This window comes from Pleurodeles waltl, chromosome 10, assembly GCF_031143425.1.
Source record: "Pleurodeles waltl isolate 20211129_DDA chromosome 10, aPleWal1.hap1.20221129, whole genome shotgun sequence".
NCBI lineage: Eukaryota > Metazoa > Chordata > Amphibia > Caudata > Salamandridae > Pleurodeles > Pleurodeles waltl.
Window position 1 is genome coordinate 219,896,211 of NC_090449.1, and position 19,792 is coordinate 219,916,002.

Here is a 19,792-nt window from a genome sequence, read left to right on the forward strand (position 1 = left end):
AGAGCAGGAAAACGGCAGGCGGGGTGGAGGCCAGAAACATAACCTGCTTGACTGTGTACTGGGCCACAGACAAACAGCAAGAGCAAAATCAGTAAAGTTCAAAAGGAATCACAATAAGGAAAAATAAGAAGCAAAAATACAATTGAAACCATTCTAACAGACAGCGACAGCCCTTTATTATATTTGTAAAGGCCTAGAATAGTTAATGAGAGTTCCCCGTCTGATCCTAGCAGTCCTCTCAGTACCATAATACCACCTTATGTTTCTACTATTAACATTTTAGTAGACATAGAGAGTTTCTTTTTAAAGTTTTCATTTAAAGTGCATGGAAACAGATTTTTAGAGGTGCAGAAATCTATTGCAGACACACCTCCTTTCTAGGATGAATAGAAATAGTCTCACGTGGGTAGCCAGACCCTCCAAATGAGATGCATTCTGAACATTTCATTTTTCTTTTTACTTTTTCCCCCTTCCCTTGCTAGTAATTACATTTCTTTTCATATGTGTTTGATTGAGAGACACGGATGATGACGATGATGATTCCAGTCATGATGACGATATGGACGGATCGGCAGATCCATTTTTGTGTGGGCCTCTGGAGAAAAGGCGTAAAATTTCTCTGAGTGACGGTGGTGCCGTTCACCCTGTGTCTCATGTTTTGGTTGACCACGCGGGCGAACCCTTATTCGACCCTTCCTTCATGGTTCATCCAAATTCAAAGGAGTGGTATCCATCTGATCATGTAGCTGATTATGTTTCTTTCTTTTTACGCCATCCCCTCGACAAAGCCACTCGCAATAAGCAAAAAAAAAAAAAAAAAAAAAAATTAGCCTCTCAAGGTAAGGCCTATCGCACTATTAACATGTACAGATCTGCCATCTCTGCGGAACATCAAAGAGTTGATGGTAGGCAAGGGAGGAAGATACGTTTTTCCACCGTCTCCTAAATCTAATGTCATGTGGGATGTTAATCTAGTATTACGATTTCTCACCTCTTGGCCTAATAATTATTTGCTATCTCTCAAACAGCTTTCGGCCAAGTTAACCATGCTTTTATGTCTAGTCTCTATCAAACGTGTCTCAGACGTTAAAGCATTGGATGTTACTTCCTTTTTCTTCTCCCCCCTTGGTGTTTCTTTCCAGGTCTAGAGACGTACAAAAACTAATTTAGCTTGTGTCAATTATCCATTTTTTCCCTCTCAACCCAAACTATGTGTTGGAAATTGTTTGAAAAGTTATGTGACTCGTACTGCAGATTTGAGATCATCCTCTGCCTCCCAACTACTTATTTCCTTTCAGAAACCACATAACCCTGTTTCTTCCCCTACTCTGGCTCGTTGGGTTAAATGGGTCATGTCCCTAGCTCGCATTGATATAAGTTCCTTCGGTGCCCATTCGGCCAGAGGTGCTATGGCCTCTCGCGTTTTTTGGGCAGGATCCTCTCTACAGGATATTCTCAAGTCTGCAGATTGGTCGAATGAAAGTACGTTTAGAACTTTTTATTGTAAACCGATTTCTCATGTTTCAGATTCAGTCATGGCTATGCTTTGAACATGCATAATATGAGCCTCCGGTCTTGTAATAAAATTGAAATTTTCCTAGCCTTGGTGTCTGAAAGGCTAGATTTTATTAAAGACACGGAGGCGAGTATTATCCCACCACTGTTTTAACCTGCCCTGTATCTTTCTTTCAGTGCCAACTCCCTCTTCCAGTGTCGGCTCGGCATGATGCACACGAACAACTCTTACCGATTTTGGATTCGCCCTGCAACGCCTATTCCTCCCAGACGGCACTCCGCTTTCGCCATTTTCGAGATTGTTGCATGGACATTGTGACTTTGGTTTCCATATTCTATGCCGTTTTGTTTGTTACTTCTCCTCTTTAGTTTTGCATCAAGAAAAGAGGACTTGTTGCTCGCAGTTAAGATATTAGTATTGCTGTATGATACCCTATTGGCTGTTCAGCTATGATGTCATCGTTGTAGTTTGTGTTTTTTCTGGGTACTGTATTTCTTTTACTTGGCTGCTGTTAAAAATTAAAGCAAGAAAAGACTGCATAATACTCGCCTCCGTGTCTTTAATAAAATCTAGCCTTTCAGACACCAAGGCTAGGAAAATCTCAATTTTCATGTAAATATTCAGCCTTCTGCACAAAAAGTGATTCTAAAGCTATCTTCCCTGGTGGCATGTAGCCACATTTTGTGAGCTGGGTGAACACCCTAGTTGTTTATTAGAATTCTGTGGCGACGGTGCAGTAACACTGATAAATCAACTGGCAGATTGCTTTTGTGGTTGGAGTATATGTTTCACTCATCATGTCTGATTGTTTTTCACACGGGCAAGGAGGACGGGATTTACTACAGTGCATTTCAATACAATAACACTGGTTAAGGCTTACGACCAAAAAATCCATCAAATATGTTTCTTGCAACCTTACCCCTATTTAGTCTCATGGAAAGCAAACTAACATTAAATTTTGTCAATTTCAGCCTCAGATTTTAAAGGTTTGATTTAAAATAGCAGTATTATTCAAAGAAATTAGCATTCCTAGATAGTGTCTATTTGGGTCAAAAACTATCTTTCTCTACCGCTTCCCCTAGACAGTATTGCATAATTGTTGTCCCCAAGCCACTCTATTGACTTCAATGGAGCGCTCAAGAGCCAAATGAAAAAACTGGTCACATATTTTAATCGCAGAAGTTCTTCAATCCAAAGTTCATGAAAGTTAGTTTAAGATTTCCAGAGCCTAATAATGGACTTTTTCATAACAATATAACTTCGAAATAACAATAATATATTGACAGATCCTCAGTGGTGCCAGCACATTTATTTGGTATCCATGTAGTACTCTTAGTTGGATTAATCAATTAGGGGTTCAGTGTGATGCAGGAGGCATACTTCATCTGGGCTCCATTGTGGATGTAAGTGTTGTGCTAGATAGTCTTAAATTGAACATTTGCACTACTCTGAGTGTAGTTCAAAGAACACATTCCCTTAGAGGGCTGATTTGTAGTTTCCCACGACTGAGTGGTATATGGCTGCAATTTGTATTATTATTATTATCTATCTTCTTGTGTATCTACAGTCTTGCTTTATGATGTATTTTGTTTGATAATGTGTGATTTGTTGGTGACTTTATGCATGCGTTGCAAGATTTCAATTGTTTCTGTTGTCAATAAGAGGATGGCTTATGATCACATGTGTTGTGTGCCATCACGAGACAGTTGTGTTGTGCCAGTCTATTTCATGAGGCGAAGGTGCCATTCTGGGTTATGCCCTTGCGTGTTTCCTTGCTTGCCCTGCTCAGCTTGGCAGCCATAATGTAACTAAGGGATGTCAAAGGAGTCACATGGAGGTGAGTCAGTTAGATGGAGGAGGGTAGAGGCTGAGAAGAGGAGTTGATCCTACCCCTGGCAGAATGTCAATTACTTGCCATCAATGACCTCTGACACTACTGCTAACTAATCTCATGTTACCTATTGTACCTGTAGTCTGCATGTCCATTTGCTTCAAAAGGGTCAATGCTTCTGTTATTATCACATTATACATTGTAAAATTCATTGTGGGCCATGCTCTTCTTACCTGGGGAATAATTGTTATCTTGGATCGAAGATCATGAAGACCTATTTTTGAAATATCAATTCCATCAATGCAGATTTGTCCTGTGGCAGGCTCCAGAATTCGAAACAGACCAAGAGTGAGGGAAGATTTCCCAGCTCCGGTCCTCCCAACAATTCCAATCTGTGGAGATATTGTACTCAGACATGACTTCATAACACAATTTCTAAGTTACGATGAACTTGTTAAATTCTATAAGCAAGTCACACATTAGATTAAGTGAGTTTTTGATATCATGCCTTCTTAAAAATAATTGGTACACCACACAATACAGTTGATGACTCAAATCGAAATAGAGAGCCTGTTGTCTTTTTGAAGAAAACCAAATAGTTGTACTGTATTACAACATGTGGCACAAAAGGCATAAGCGGGTTGATCACCCTGCCTTGTTTTAACAGACAGACTCAATAACACATAGAGCGCTATTAATGTAAACTAATTGTCAGTGTATACTTGTGTCTGTCCAAGGTCTTTCTGTAAATACTGTTTTAGTTACTATTTCCATTTTAGTGTCTTCGAGCTTCACCCTCCAAGCATTACCCTTCCAAACCTATACTTTGTCTGCTAGTTCCAGGTTACAATTTCTTCTAAATATTCTTGACTTCTTTACCGTCAATTGTATTCAGGAATTATAACTTGTCTATCACATGTCCTCCACCACTCACTCCATCCATTTGTCCCGTGAAGACATTAGTAAATTCTTAATTATTGGAATTGTGCTCCTGTACCATTTAGGAAGCCTTTCTCTGAAAACTCCCCAATCAGTTTTACCTACATAGTGATGTGAACTGTACAACAGGGCACAGTGCTACAGAGAAGACCTTAATACTAATGGGTCATAGATAGATAAAACTTCCTTGACTCTTCTAGATACACGGGCATCCGCGGCATACGAGGCAAGGCCCTTTGATGGATACACTCCTTCCTGACAGGCAGAACACAGAAAGTTAGGCTCCTGTCACACCAGTCAGAACCTACAGAAATCAGCTCTGGAGTACCCCAAGGATCCTTGTTGAGCCCCACATTGTTCAACATCTACATAACCCCGCTCGCCCCAATCATCATGAACTACAGTATGAACATCGTCTCCTATGCTGACAATACCCAGCTGATCATCTCCCTAAACAAAAACCCCTTAGCAGCCAAGAAGTGACCACCTGGATGAAGGAGAGCTGCCTCAAGCTGAACTCCGACAAGACTTAGATCCTCATACTGGGACCTCCTCTTCAGCCTGGGTTGACTTCCGGTGGCCCTCAACACTCGGCAGCCCACCTACCCCCACAGACCACACATGAAACCTCAGTGTCGTCCTCGGCTCAGCTCTCACCATGACCAGACAGGTCAACTCCATCACATATACCTACTTCCACACTCTCAAACTCCTACAGAAGATTTTCTGATGGATATAAACCGACTGCCGAAAGACTGTGACACACACCCTGATCACAAGCAGACTTGACTATGGCAACGCCCTCTATGCCGGAACCTCCAAGAAGAACCAGCGCAAGCTGCAACAAATCGAGAACGCTGCCGCCAGACTCGTCTTGAGCATCCTCCGCTTATAACACATCACAAGACTTCTGAGAGACCTCTATTGGCTCACTGTCGATAAGAGGATCAACTTCAAACTCCTCATACACGCCTACAGAGCCTTCCACAACATCAGACCCGACTATCTCAACCGCAGACTTACATGGTACTCCCCTTCCAGAGCTCCTCCCAGCAGCCGCTCGCCAACATACCCCGCATAAAGAAGTCCTCGGCTGGAGAAAGATCTTTCACCTACCTAGCAGCTAAAGGTTGGAACACCCTACCTCTCCCCCTCAGACAGTCAACATCGCTACCTCAATTCAGAAAGGACCTCAAGACCTGGCTCTTTGACTGAACCCCGTAGACATACCCCACAATGCCTTGAGACTCTATGGGTGAGTAGCGTGTGCTAGAAATACTTGATTGATTGATACTCCTCTCCCGTGCCTATGACTATTCCATGCACCAAGGATTTCTTCAGTTGTTTTGACTGTGTATAATCATCTGGTGCAGCAATCTCAAAAGTCCTCTAGTTTTCGGTGACCACAGGATTTGTCTGCTGTAAGCAAATTACAGTGCATTTTGCTCCATGTAATCTACCATCTCCTAGGTTAGTCTTCTGCTTTTTATAACTCAAGCATCTTTACGCATTCTCTGGGCTATCAAGCTTAGGACTGATTTTTGTCTTATCTGCAAACATTTTTACCATACCCACCACTACTCTGCAATATCTCCCACTGATATACCTGTAACTTTGTGAGTATCTACATTAAGTAAGCAACTGTGTCATCCTACCCTTGTTCTCTGCCCCTGGACACTATGCATCAAGGCCATCATTTATGTGGAGTGTAACAATCCTTATCCCTATCCTGCAATTCCAGGCATATGGCATCAACATCATCTTGATAAAACAGATTTAGGTGGCTTATACAGAGCAAACTCTGTTCTTCCCAGAAACAGCCTATGCCAAGCTTCAGATATTTATAGAAGTCTCCCAATATACTTTACTGTGGCTGTTTGGTATCAGAAGAAAGTTCTGCAGTATCACTAAAAGAGACAATGGGTTAGAAAAAGGGCTCACTATTGCTGTCCACCTCATTCCTAGGAATAAGCCTGGAATACAATGGCAACATTGAACCTGTTGCCCCTTGCCTGGAGGACAATGATCAAGACTCTGTATTGTGGAGAGGATAAGCCACCCCACTCATGGAGGATGGAGAGAATCTTTCTGGAGCCACTAGGATATGCAACTCAGTTGAACATAATTAAATCTGAAGAAACAAACTGTGGTGCCATCAGGATACTGTTGATGATGAGCCCAACAGTTTGAGGACTATGGGGGTCATTCCGGGGACCGCGGAAGCACCGCCAACAGGCTGGCGGTGCTTCCTGGGCCATTCTGACCGCGGCGGAAAAGGGCAACCAGCGGTTTCCCGCCGGTTTACCCCTGGCCCAGGGAATCCTCCACGGCGGCGCTGCTAGCAGCACCGCCATGGGGATTCCGACCCCCTTCCCTCCATCCTGTTTCTGGCGTTTTTTACCGCCAGGAACAGGATGGCAGGAACGGGTGTCGTGGGGCTCCTGGGGACCCCTGCACTGCCCATGCCACTGGCATGGGCAGTGCAGGGGCCCCCTAACAGGGCCCCAGCATGATTTTCAGTGTCTGCTTTGCAGACACTGAAAATCGCGACGGGTGCCACTGCACCCGTCGCACCCCTTCAACTCCGCCGGCTCTATTCCGAGCCGGCTTCATTGTTGAAGGGGCTTTCCCGCTGGGCCGGCGGGCGGCCTTCTGACGGTTGCCCGCCGGCCCAGCGGGAAAGTTGGAATGGCCACCGCGGTCCATTCGGCGGTGACCGCCTGGCGGGCGGCAACCGCCGCCCGCCGCGGTCAGAATGACCGCCTATGTCTGGTGGTGAGCCTCCACTGCCCCTTTGTTCTGCAGCCATCGTGCACCTTCTCTATAGCCCAATAGTTTGTGCCAAGTCCCAGGACTGAGTGAGGGACAGAGAAAGTGGCCTTTAAGAGGTTGCTGCATCTAGTGGGACCACCAGCGGTTCTGTATCTCCCACTGTAATGCTTGAAAGGGGCATATGACATTCACCCAAACATCTCTGGACTGGCTGTGCTCAATATAGAACTACTACAACCACCACCCTGCAATCTATGACTCCTTTGCTATCTGTGGTATCACAATTGGAAGATTCACTGTCACAAAATTAGGGTGGCAATTATCCTAATGGCCCGACGTGTCCAAAACAGCCACGTAGTGACCTTGTTTCCTACTGACAAGCAAAAAAACCTTTCTCTGAACTGCTGTATGAGAGATATAGGTTTCTTAAGTTGCAGATATCCTGGACTATCAGCTGTGAGGTAACATCTATTTCCCAGCAACTCCTTAGTACCCTGACCTTCAACAGGAACAAGACTTATGGGTCAACATGAACAGTGTCTTGTGTCCTGATCTCTGGCACCATGAGACATTGGTACCCTGGATACCCTAAAATCGTGACAGTGCCCCATTTTATGTTGCTAATTAGTAACACACACTAGGCCTACTAGAACCAAAGGTGCAAATCTTCATGGATAAATTACAAATATATTTCTAAGGAGTTGCATTATTTATACATATTATGTCAGGAACTTTGGGAGCATGGGGCATTACTATAGGCTTGTTCACTTGTGCACAGAAAATTCTGCATAGTTTAAGTTAAGAAGACAGGTGATTGGTTAAAGTAGAAAGAATCCTGCTTGAGCAGTAGTTTTTCAGTTTGCTCCTGAAGGTTTTGAAGGATGGGACTGTCCTGCTAAAGGGTGGACTGAATGTTGTTGTTTCTGCACATAACCACTGAAAGACTGTCCAGCAGCCTCTTCATTTCTGTGGGCAGGGTTTGGTACCTTTTCGGAGAAGACTCCTTACTCTCTGTTTAATCCTCTTACCCTTCTGCATACTTGTAATACATTGATTGAATAAACATTCATACTTTCCTGTAGTAGTCTGGATGGTCACCTGAGAACATGGGCTGAACTGAAAGATTGCTGTTCATTAACAGTGTGCATAGTGTGACTGTTGTCAGAGATTCTGTTCCTCTCCAGTTACAATTTAAGAAGTACTAACAAATATACACAAACACACATACTTGCATAATGTTGCACTCTGATTACATTGTGGTTGTTTTGGTGTCAAAGGTGGTCATCATCACCATTCCTAACAATACATCAATGAATTGAGTGATGTTGATATTGTGATGTTGTTGTTGACAGACTATGTGGACAAGGTATCTCAGATACCCTCATAAGCTCATCAAAGCAGAAGGTTTAAGAAACGGGTGTACACATATTTAACAAATCACTATTTTTACTAATAGCATACATTACTTTCACTAAATATTGAGATTTTTCGACTTTAATTTTTTTTAAAAAAAAGGTTAAATTGTACTTCTTTTTTATGCAGAAAAATCAGTTAAAAGTGTACTGCTGGGACAGAGAAAGGGCCCCTGAAAGGCTCTTAAAAGCTTGTGCATCTGCTGCGAATTCACCATAGCAAGATGTGGCTCTTTGCCGTAGCACACAATGATAATGCATATGTACTGGAGGTACTTTTGTGACTTGGATTGAGGCACTGTTCAGGACAGTGGCTTATGGAGGGTGACTACCATTAGCTCTCTGGGCTATGGAGGGCTAACAGTGGTTAAAGCAGTACAATTTATGGTGGAAAGGAATGCCTTCCAACCCGTCAATGCCAGGAAGAGTAGCCTAGTGGCTTATTCTGCCTTTTTAAACATGCTCTGCAAGTTCCCTGCAAGCTGTATTTGAGGTATTTATAAAGTGCATAAAAACCCAAGGGCATCAAAGCGCTGATCCGGAAGAAACCAGACGTGAGGAGGGCAGCTCCTGCAGAGAAAGCTGTTGTCCTGGTACTAATTTGAGAATAGCAAGGTTTTAGCCTATCTCCTAAACACTAAGTGGGACCTTGTGCTCCTAATTTTTTTCGGGAGAGAATTCCAGACCCTTGCCGCTGTCACAGAAAAGGCCTGATCTCCCCACCTCACTTTTCTGCTCCTGGGTATTTCCACCTTTCTTCCTCCGGACGATGGTAGGCTTTACTTTAAACACACAATTTAAAGGCTGCTTTCAGATGTGACGAACCCAGAAGGTGAAGAGCCTTATGGGCCACACACAGGGCTTTAAAGAACACCCTTTCCTGCGCCGGCAGCCAGTGAAGGGTTCTCAATCCTTCCCTGACCGAAATAAAATTTGGACCAGGCACGCCGCGGCATTCTGAACAGTTTGAAGTTTAAGGAGAGTTTGTTGATATTGAGATAGAGGGCATTACAATAGTCAAGAAGGGATGTGATCAAAACAATCACAACTGATAACCTGAGCTCACTGGGGAGGAACAGCAGGATTTATTTCGGTGTCTTAATGATTCAAAAACAAGTGCTGACTGTCTTGTTAACATGAGTGTCAAAAGTTAGTGTATCTTCAAAGATCACACCCAAAATTTGTAACTGCGGACACCTGCACTGGTCTGCTGCCACAAGTATCAGGCTACCAGCAACAGAACCAGATCTCATTATCCGTTTGAAAGACCATGAACTCTGTTTTCTCCCCATTCATCTTGAGCCAAATGTCTTTCATCCACTTACTGACATATAACAAACACCTCCTAAATCCGTCCACCACCTCTTTCCAATCTTTGACAATAGCTACCATCATCTGGGTGTCATCTGCATAGGAGGCCACTTGAAACCCGAAATAGCACACCAGTTTTTCTAGGTGGGTCACCTAAAGATTAAATAGAGTAGGACTGAGCGCAGAGCCTTGTGAAACCCCACAGGGGAGCTGAAAGGGGTATGCGCTAAAATCCCCACAGCTGGCTATAAGTGTTCTCTCCCTCAGAAAGGACTCCAGTAGCTTCCAAGCTGAGTCCCTCAACCCTGCTTACCTCAACCTTTGCACCAGTATAGCAGAAGAGATGGTATCAAAGGCAGTAGATAGGTCTAATAGTACTAAAATCGCTGCCCCTCCCTTGTCCACCTGTATGCGGATTGAGTCAATGGTTGCTATAATTGCAGATTCCGTATTGTGATTGTTCCTGAACCCGTTCTGTGAAGGGTCTAAGAGACTATGGGGGTCATTACAACCTCGGCAGTCTGCATGGTAGACCGCCGAGGTTGCGGGCGCCAGAATACCGCCATTGCTGGCGGTATGGCTGGCTCCCTATTTTGACATTTCCGCTAACAGAGTTACCGTCCGCTGGCCCAGCGGAAAAGTCACATCAACATTGCCGCCGGCTCGTAATTGAGCCGGCGGCAATGCTGATGTGCAGCGGGTGCAGTAGCACCCGTCGAGCATTTCACTGCCCGAAATTCTGGCAGTGAAATGCACGACGGGGCTCTGTCTAGGGGCCCCTGCACTGGCCATGCCAAGTGCATGGGCAGTGCAGGGGCCCACAGGGGCCCACTGAGTCCCCTTACCACCAGCCTCTTCCTGGCGGTGCAAACTGCCAGAAACAGGCAGGCGGTAGGGGAGTCATAATCCCCAGGGCAGCGCTGCTTGCAGCGCTGCCCTGGCGGATTATCACCGCGGGGGCTAAAATGGCGGTATACCGCCAGCCCCGGCGGTGCGACCGCGACGTTACCACTGCGGTCCAAATACGCCGGGAGGCACCGCCAGCCTGTTGGCGGTGCTTCCGTCGTTTTGGCCCTGGCGGTCAAATACCGCCAGGGTCATAATGACCCCCTATGGCTTGAAAGTTGGTGGGCTAATTCCTGACTCAGATGTTTCTCCATGATCTTAGCCGGAGCAGGCAACAATGAAATCGGGTGCAGATTATTGAGGTCACTCAAGTCTCTGTTCAATTTCTTTTTCCGAGAAATAACTACTGCCTCCTTCCACTCATTAGGGTATTCCACTGATTCAAAAATTTGGGAGTATACCTTCTCCAAGGCCTCCACCATTAGATCCAGAACCATTTGCAAAATCCTGGGGGGACACGGGTCGTTCTGGGGACCTGAGATTGGCCCACTTAATAAACTCTTGATTTTAGCTGCCTGTCACGGGGAAAAACTAGGTAGTGTTCCAGAGATAGCTCACTCTGGCATCGACCCTTCAGCCCCTTCCCCTGTCCATGCCATGTTAGAATTCTGAGAATAGTCAGGGAAATCTGCATAGATCTTCATGATTTCCTCTTTGAAAAATACCTTGTTGCAAAAACCTTGTGAGTTCTCTAATGCTTGGTGTTTCTGTGGATTTGCTAGAGTGCGTACAGTATTAAACAGTTCTTTGGGAGTAATGATGGCAGAACAAATTCTCTGAGAGAAGTACGCTGCTTTGGCTTCCCTGATCTTACATTTTTATTCGAGGATCACCGCCATAAGTGCATTTTTCTCCTCTATCCTAACAGACAATTTCCAGCGGTGCTCCAGCCTTTGCAAGTCCTTAAGTTCATCCGAGAATGACTAGGCCGATGTTTTTTTCTTCACCCTTAACCTACCGTTTTGCAGGGGGGAGACCTCCTCAATTGCCACCATCACCAGTTGTTAAACTTCTCTACTATGGTGCCGGGGCCTCTCAGATTCTTATCTTTAAAGTGCTCAAGTGCTACTGAAGGATTCTCTGACCAGATTTTTCCCCTATTTCCTGAAACACTTCACCGAGCTTGGTGTAGTTACTGCTTTGTGTGTGAAGTGCATATTAAATTTGACAGCGCTGTGGTCAGTCCCACTGAACGAAATGCACTTCTCAACTGACAGGGTCGTTGCATTGGAAAAGATCCCATTAAATGTATGTCCAGACCTCTGGGTAGGGGATTTGACCAGCTGGCTAAAGCTGACATTCCCCATGATATGCAGAAACACTCTGGTATCACTATTAGTCACGTTCTCCAGATGTAAATTGAAGTACCCCAGAATCGTAAGGTTGTCCAGCGCAATGTGTGGTTCCAAAAAATGGTGCCAATTTGAGATAAATTGCTCATTAAGTCCTGGCGGGCGATAGATCAGTAGGGCTGCCCGAACTACAGACTTTATTTTTGATTTGAAACCAACCCATCTCACTACTTTCCCTTTCAACCTTAACTGGCTTCAACACACATTTCTGCTGCTCTATAAAAATAATTGCTAACCCCCCCCCCCACATTTTCCTTATCAAGTCTGTACCCTGGTGACGTAGCAGCTACAAAATCAGGGCAAGAGTTCTCCTTAGCCAAGGTCTCTGTAAGGAATAAACAATCTAAATGTGCATTTGCAATCAGTTCCTATATTTCCAGCCTGTATTTAATGAGTGAGAGCACATTAACTAATGTACAGGGTACGTCCTCCTTCAACCTTTGTGACCTTCCTATATGTTCTGGCCTTGAAATCCTGGAAAAAGGGCTCTCCAGGGGGCACCCTCCCTCCTGTGCTTCCTTTCCAATGGACCACTTGCATAACTTACAGCACCATCCACCCTCCACCCCGAAGTCCAACACTTCCCTTTCTCCTTTCATCCCTTTCCCACACTTCACCTTCAATTGTAATTTTAACAGAGACTCTCTTGAATATATTATTTGCTGGAAATCGAGGTTTGTGCATGCAGCGTCCCTGGCCCCGTCTAAATGCGGACAAGCACGGATGGGCTTGTCTTAGGTGCGACTGCGCAAGTGCCTAAACCCGGGAGCACTACTCTTGCGCTGGTCCCTTAACGTCGATGCCCTATCAAAATACAAGCCACATGAATCAACTAAATAGGGCTATTACAGGTCAAATGCACACAAAAACCTATGTATTTTCACTGGATCTGCCACCAATAAAACACAATCTCAGTGCAAATTTTAAAACACACTCTACAGTTAAAAGCCCATAAAAGTGGTGTTTGTCTACAAGGTCCGCCTCAAAACAAGCTGTTCTTACCAGCTCTGAGTCAGCACATTGGTGCGTTTAAATGCCGGTGTGCACATCACAGCTGCGCAAGCACCTAAACACTGAAGGGCAACCATCACGCTGATCCCTTAACGTAGCGACCCTACCAAAATGGCTGCCTTGTGAATCAGGTAAATAGGGCTCTAACAGGCCCAATGCGTGCAAAAATGCAGTCTCTCTTGCCTTAGTGCCCTTGTTTTAAGTTTTAGACTTTTTCACAAAGGAGACTTCAAGCTCAATCCCTCCTTACTGGAAACCTCAGTATGACAAAGACTTTGGCAGGACCAATTTGAGTTTAATAAGCAAAAAGGCAGATCATCCCAGAACTGATCTCAGAGCTGACTGTTAGAATACACAATTACTGTCTGCAACTTTATAATAGTAGTGAGGCTGAAACTTACAGCCAGTGTGCCTGGATTTCTTTACCGGATTCCAGGGTCTCCACACCAGTGGCAAAAAGAAACTACTTGTGTTCCAAATTTGGAGTCTCCACTGTTAACTCCCCTCACCAGGTTCATGACTAGACACATAACAATTTTGCTTTGAACTGCCAAGAGTGACTGCCTGGACCCTATTTTGAGGAACAGTGCTAAATAGCTTCTCAGGACAGTCATTGGGGATATCCTTGCATGAGCAATTTGGTGCTGAGAAGAAGTGTTCCCAAGGTGAGGCGAGCTGATGATGTCTACTGTGCACCAGAGAAGGATTTCCAACAATCTGTGAGGATGAAACCCAGCCCTACTGCAGTGTGACCTGACCATACACCCCACTGGATGAAGAGTTTTTGTAAACTTATGCCTGTTCATGTTCGCCTATAACTTTCATGAAACCACCTCAGCACCACAAAAAGTCAAACACCAGCCTGTGATCTTCACTACAGACCAGTGTCGGAGTAAAGTTGCCATGACGGGTGGGTACTTAGCTGTTTAGGTGGTAGGTTTGTGCCTGGAAGAGTCCCACTCTGCATAATCAACAGAGACAAGAGTACTGTGACTTCTTGTCACCTCTAATACTATTGTTGGCGTGGCCTTCACTCACCAGATATGTACAATGTTGCAGATTCCAACTGCTTATCAGATGGTTGTGTCAGAACAGGAATAAAGATCACTGGATGCTATGGGCCATGTGGTGCACCTCCCACAGAACGAACAATGGAAAAGGTAGTTTGTGCTACACAGGAAGTCTTCATTGGGAGTAGGAGAGCAATATCCAAACCACCAGAATCATAAGAGCTGGTGCAAAGCTGTCAGTACCATTAAACCTTTAAACGACTTCTTCACACCACACACATTCAACCAGTGCCCTCACACCGGGCGCCAAGCTCAGGAGCCAACATTTGCATTGTGACCAAAATAATAGCTGTCAGTTGCCATGGAAATAAAAGATAGACAATGTCACTCACAAGGTCATGGATAGCGTTATGCAATAAGCCGAGACATATGATGCACCCAAGGCCACTTTTTCTTGAAAGCGATACAGACTGCGCTACTGATACTGAGTCCCAGAGTCCCTGCTGGACCAGGTTTTGTACAGCAACAACTATCCAAAGGAGTCCGCTCAGCACATATAGGAAACATGGAGCAGTTGCCAGCCTGGGGATAAGTGACATGTGACGTCATGGCTGTGGCAGCTAGTCGGAGGGGACATTTAGGGATACAGGTGCACTGTAGTGTGGCTGGAGGAGGGGGTATTGGCAAATGAGAGAGAGGCAATAGAGAGATGGGGGCCCGTTGAAGGGTGGCACTTAGGGGGGACTACTGGAGGATAGTGCAGAGGAAATCCGTGGAGAAGGAGGTTATTGGAAGAGGTGTATGGAAAAGGGATGGAGAGGTAAAATCTGTTTTTCCTTTTTTCCAATGTGTTGTCTCCAGTCTGCAATGCACAGAGTTCTGTGGCTGCATTGTGTATGTTGCCACAGAAGCTTCAATACATGTTTTTGCCACTGATATATCATACTTGGCATAATGTATATTTGTATAATTTGTTACTGTCTGCTGTCGGATAACTTCATGTGGATTCTCATTGTTAAATGCCAGCATGGGCCGCATAAACAAGTCACAAGATGACAGAAACTGAGGACATTAAACACCAGCGCTTCACGTTGATTATGACAGACATCCTTTATTCTGCTGAAGTTACAAGTGAAAAAAGATTATTGGTGTGAATGCCAAATTATTTATTATTACTTCTTTAGCAGTTAGCTCAATACTCACAAGTTGTGGTGGGAGACGAAGCAGGGGACATGAAGATAAACTATGTGCCAGGATGACACAATGGTGGTAAAACATGATGCCAGGATTAGAAGTCAGAGTGGCATACATCTGAGTCCACATAATAAATACAGCATCAACACATGTTTTACTTGCATGAACATAAAAAAGCTTGCTGGGTGGCGCCAACAAAGATTGGCGCACTGGGCACCATCAACACTAAGGCCCTCAATATGAACATGGTGGTGTGGGCCGCCATGCCGGAGGTGGCGTGAAATCCCGCTAGCCGGCATGGCGGCCCTCACCCACCGCCAGGCTGCCTCCGTCAGGCAGTCTGGCGGTGGAAGGCTTCATTAGGTAGCGCTGCTGCCCCTCGGATAATGATCCCTTTGCTCCAGCCTTTCCCTGGTGGGTCTCCCTGCCAGGGAAAGGCTGGCGGAAGGGGTGCACCGGGGGCACCCCTGGGGGCCCCTGCACTGCCCATGCACTTGGCATGGGCAGTGCAGGGGCCCCTGTGCAGTGCCCCATTGCGCAGGTCACTGCCCGATTTACAGGCAGTATTCTGCGCAACGGGTGCAGCTGCACCCGCCGCAATGAGACATTTGACGGCAATGTCCCGGCCAGGCATTCCTCTGGGCCGGCGGGCAGAAACAATGTTTCCGCCCAGAGGCCCAGAGGAATGTTCATTATACGGCCGGCGGGGTTCCGGGGGAGCTGGCGGTCACTGGAAAGACTGCCAGCATGAACACGGCGGTGTAAACCGCTGTGTTCATAATGAGGGCCTAAATCCACCACTGATCAGGGGTAACCCTAAAGATTACAAAGGGGGAGTCACTGTGGCAGCATGGGAACCTTACAAGGTCGCCCCACATGAGTAGCACAGATTACCCCTGTATTAATAATTTTTAGGGTAATATCAATGCCAGCTGTAGTTTGCTGCTTTAACACAATTTATGTACTGCAGAATGTTGAATGCTATTTGAAGTTAAGCACTTTTTCTTCAAAAGATTAAACATTCAGTTATTAACTTGTGTTAGTTGGTTTATTGAGTTCTGAGTCTCAAACCTCATACCACTTCCCTGAGGAAGCCCTGGACTGCTCGACTTCACTACCTTGAGGGCCAGATGCTAACGAGGTGTGCTGGTGATCACTTTGGATTAGGCCCTCGGACATCTATGGTAAACGGCTCAGAATGACACAATCTTAGCCCAGTAACTTCTGACTGCCATGAGACTCCTGAAAAAGTTCCTACACATACCATATGCTTTGCTTCACCAACGGTTTGAGTGCACTAAAGTTCACTTTCCCATCTCTGCAACAACACGCTTGTTTCAAGCCTTTAACGGCCTTTCCTAGGGGTTCGATAGCACGTGTCCAATCAAAATCAAGGGCACCTCTGTTCCATCCTCATAGTTAAGAAATCTTGATTCAGAAACAATAGTGTCATTCAGTACATGCTTTTTGCCTATTATCACGCTCTCAACATAGTTTCAGATTCAAAAATATTAATTTGGGAATATGCATTCCCCTGAATTAATCACCGCGGCTATGCTCTTTAACCCCTTCTGTGCATCGGACCAACAACACAGTGGGCATGGGTGTCCAATGGCTCCAGGCCGTGGGCCTCCGCCCCCGCCCACCTCACCACCAGGGAAGCTGCCACCCGACACCCCGCGGCACCTGATGACATCAGCGTGCACCTCGGGCCGACGTCATCAAAAACTGTTGGGACCATATTGGAAGCCATTTGCTTCCAGCACATCCAGGAGAAAGGTCCCTTTTTCCTCAGGGGTTTCTAAAAAAAATAAAAACAAAGAGGCATCAGCGGAAAGGAAAGGGTCTTCCTTTCCTCCAATGTCTCTTTGACCATTCCATCTTCAGGACTGCACATGTGACTGCAATTGTGCAGCAGGAATGCCCACTAGAAACCAGGGATTTTGTTTTATCTGTGGGTTTGTGTGTGTTGGCATTGTTGGGGAGCGGCCCCTTGGGCAAGGATCGCTCCCCTTTGGTGGGCTCATATTTTGGCTGTTTCTGTCCCCCCTGGGGGCAGATCGTCCCCTTTTTTCAGGCTCATCTGTACTCAAGGGGGACAGAAACCACTAGACACCAGGGATTTTAGTAAGATCATTATTTGTGTGTATGGGGAGCGGCCCTTTGAGCAAGGGTTGCTCCCCTTAAGGGGCCGCTCCCCTTTGGGGAGCATGTATCTTGGCCATTTGTACCACCCCTTGGGGGCAGTTCAGCTTCATTTATTTTAAGATCATCTGCCACCCATGGGTGCAGAAACCACTAGACACCGGGGACTTGAACAGGAACATTTTCTTGTGTTTGGGGACCAGCCCCTTGGGCAAGGGTCACTCCCCTTTGCGGAGCACATATTTTGCCCGCTTCAGCCGTCTTGAGAGCAGATCAGTCTCTTTTTTTAGGCTCATCTGCCCCCACGGGGGTCAGAAGCCACTGGACACCTGGGTTTTTTAAAATAAGCATTTTCTTTGTGTTTGGGGAGCGGCTCCTTGGGCAAGAGTTTCTCCCCTTTGGTGAGCACATATTTTGGCTGTTTCTATCCCCCCCACCCCACCTTGGGGGAAGATTGGGCCTCTTTTTGTTTTTTAGGCCCATCTGCCCCTAAGGGATGTAGAAACCACTAGACACCAGGGATTTTAATAGGAACATTATTTTTGTGTTTGGGGAGCTCCCCCTTGAGGGTCGCTTCCCTTTGAGGAGCAAGTATTTTCACCATTTCTGCCCCCCTTGGGGGCATATGGGCCATTATTGTTTTAGACCCATCTGCCACCAATGGGTGGAGAAAACCACTAGACACCAGGGATGTTTCTGAATGTTTGCTGGCGGGGTGTGTGGATTGCTGCATAATTTGCATTTGTGATCATGATGTTTTATTCTCCCGTTTTATTCTAGAGCATAGATCTTGACTCCTTTGTAGTGACTTTGCTTGTGGTCCCAGCTCTGGTAGATCTGCAGTTTGCATAGTTGCATGTGTTTGGTAAGAAAAACGTTTTTGTAATGTTTACTCCAAATGAGTATCACTGCCATGTATGAATGGGTTTTTGTTGTAAATGGTGTAATAATAGCAGCATATTTAACTTAAGTTTTATTGTGTGTGGAATTTTCTTTGTGCACAATGTGTTTTGTGTTGTCTTATGTGCAATTGTATTTTGTTTTTCCTTTTTAGAGGGATATTGTTGGTGTTTGCTGTAGTTGCTGGAGTCTGGCTGTCTCTAGCTATCTCTGGCAAGTGGAAGGTAATAAGTATATAGGTCTTTGTGATAAAGCCACACTTTGTTTATTACTTATTTTACACAGTGTTGGTTGTTGTCTGATTTCTCAAGTTATTTTTATTAGTAAAGATTATGGGTAGGAGCAGGATTACTGCTCAGCGGGTTGTGGCATGCTTTTTTAATCTTCCTCTGACCATGGTCATGAGACTGACTCTGCATCTGAGGCAGAAGAGAAAGTGCAAGATTCTGGCAGTACATTTTCTGTGCAAGAGGAATCATCCGATGATGAAGCCACTTTCAGTGCGGATGAAGTGCCTGTTTTAGAGAAGGACACTGATGTGCCGATAGTCACAGGGTGTGGAGTGAATACTGAAAACTTTTTGCCTATCTTTCTTTCAGTTGTTTATGGAAGATGTATTTTTGGATGACATTGTAAACAGACTAATTTGTATGCTGAACAGTATTTGAAGGATAACAGTGTCAGGCGTAGGCCCCGCTCTAGAGCTACCCAATGGACTCCCACAAATCTGATGAGATGAAGAAGTTTTGGGGTTTAGCTTTTTTTATAGCCTTGAAAATGAAGTTGCCGCTGTCTTCATATTAGTCTACCAGTCCCTTGATGGCAACAGCCATATTGCCTACAATCATGAGTTGTGATCGGTATTTGCTTCTGCTTCGGATGCCGCATTTTGTTGATAATGCTTCAGCATTGCCATGAGGTCACCCTGATTGTGACCATTTTCTTAAGATTAGTCCTGTCCTTGATCACTTTGTAGATCGATTTTAAGAGATCTATGATTCAGGAAAAGAAATAGTTATCGATGAGTCTTTCGTCTTGTTCAAGGGCTATTTAGTTTACAATACAGTACATTCCTAGCAATAGGGCACATTAAGGAATTAAGATGTTTATGCTGTTTGACAGTAGTACAGGATATGTCTATAATTTTTGGGTGTACACTGGTAGGGATTCCACTTATGACCCCGCAGCTGTCCGTCCACTTTTGGTTTTAATGAGAAAATTGTGTGGGAACTTGGTAGAGGACTTTATAACAAAGATCACCATTTATACAGCGATAACTTCTACGCTGATGTGCAATTTTTCAGGAAATTGTTCAAAGTGGACACTGTTGCTTGTGGCACCCTCTGCTCTAGCCATAAAGGTTATACAAAAGAGCTTGTTTGTAAAAAATTTGACTGGGGACAGTGAAGTGTCTTGAGTAGTGATAAACTGCTTGCTGTGAAATTTGCAGACAGGAGGGATGTGTACATGCTGACTACCATCCATGATGAAAG

At 45.1% G+C, this 19,792-nt stretch overlaps 1 protein-coding gene across 1 annotated transcript in view; it reads right to left on the reverse strand.

The window, feature by feature from the left end:
- The window catches only part of LOC138261344 (multidrug resistance-associated protein 1-like), a 616,610-nt gene that overhangs the window by 40,381 nt on the left and 556,437 nt on the right, over positions 1-19,792 (reverse strand). Inside the window, exon 28 of the mRNA XM_069210192.1 lies at positions 3,581-3,739. Within this exon, the coding sequence (XP_069066293.1) occupies positions 3,581-3,739 (159 nt within the window). The remainder of the gene's footprint in view (positions 1-3,580; positions 3,740-19,792) is intronic.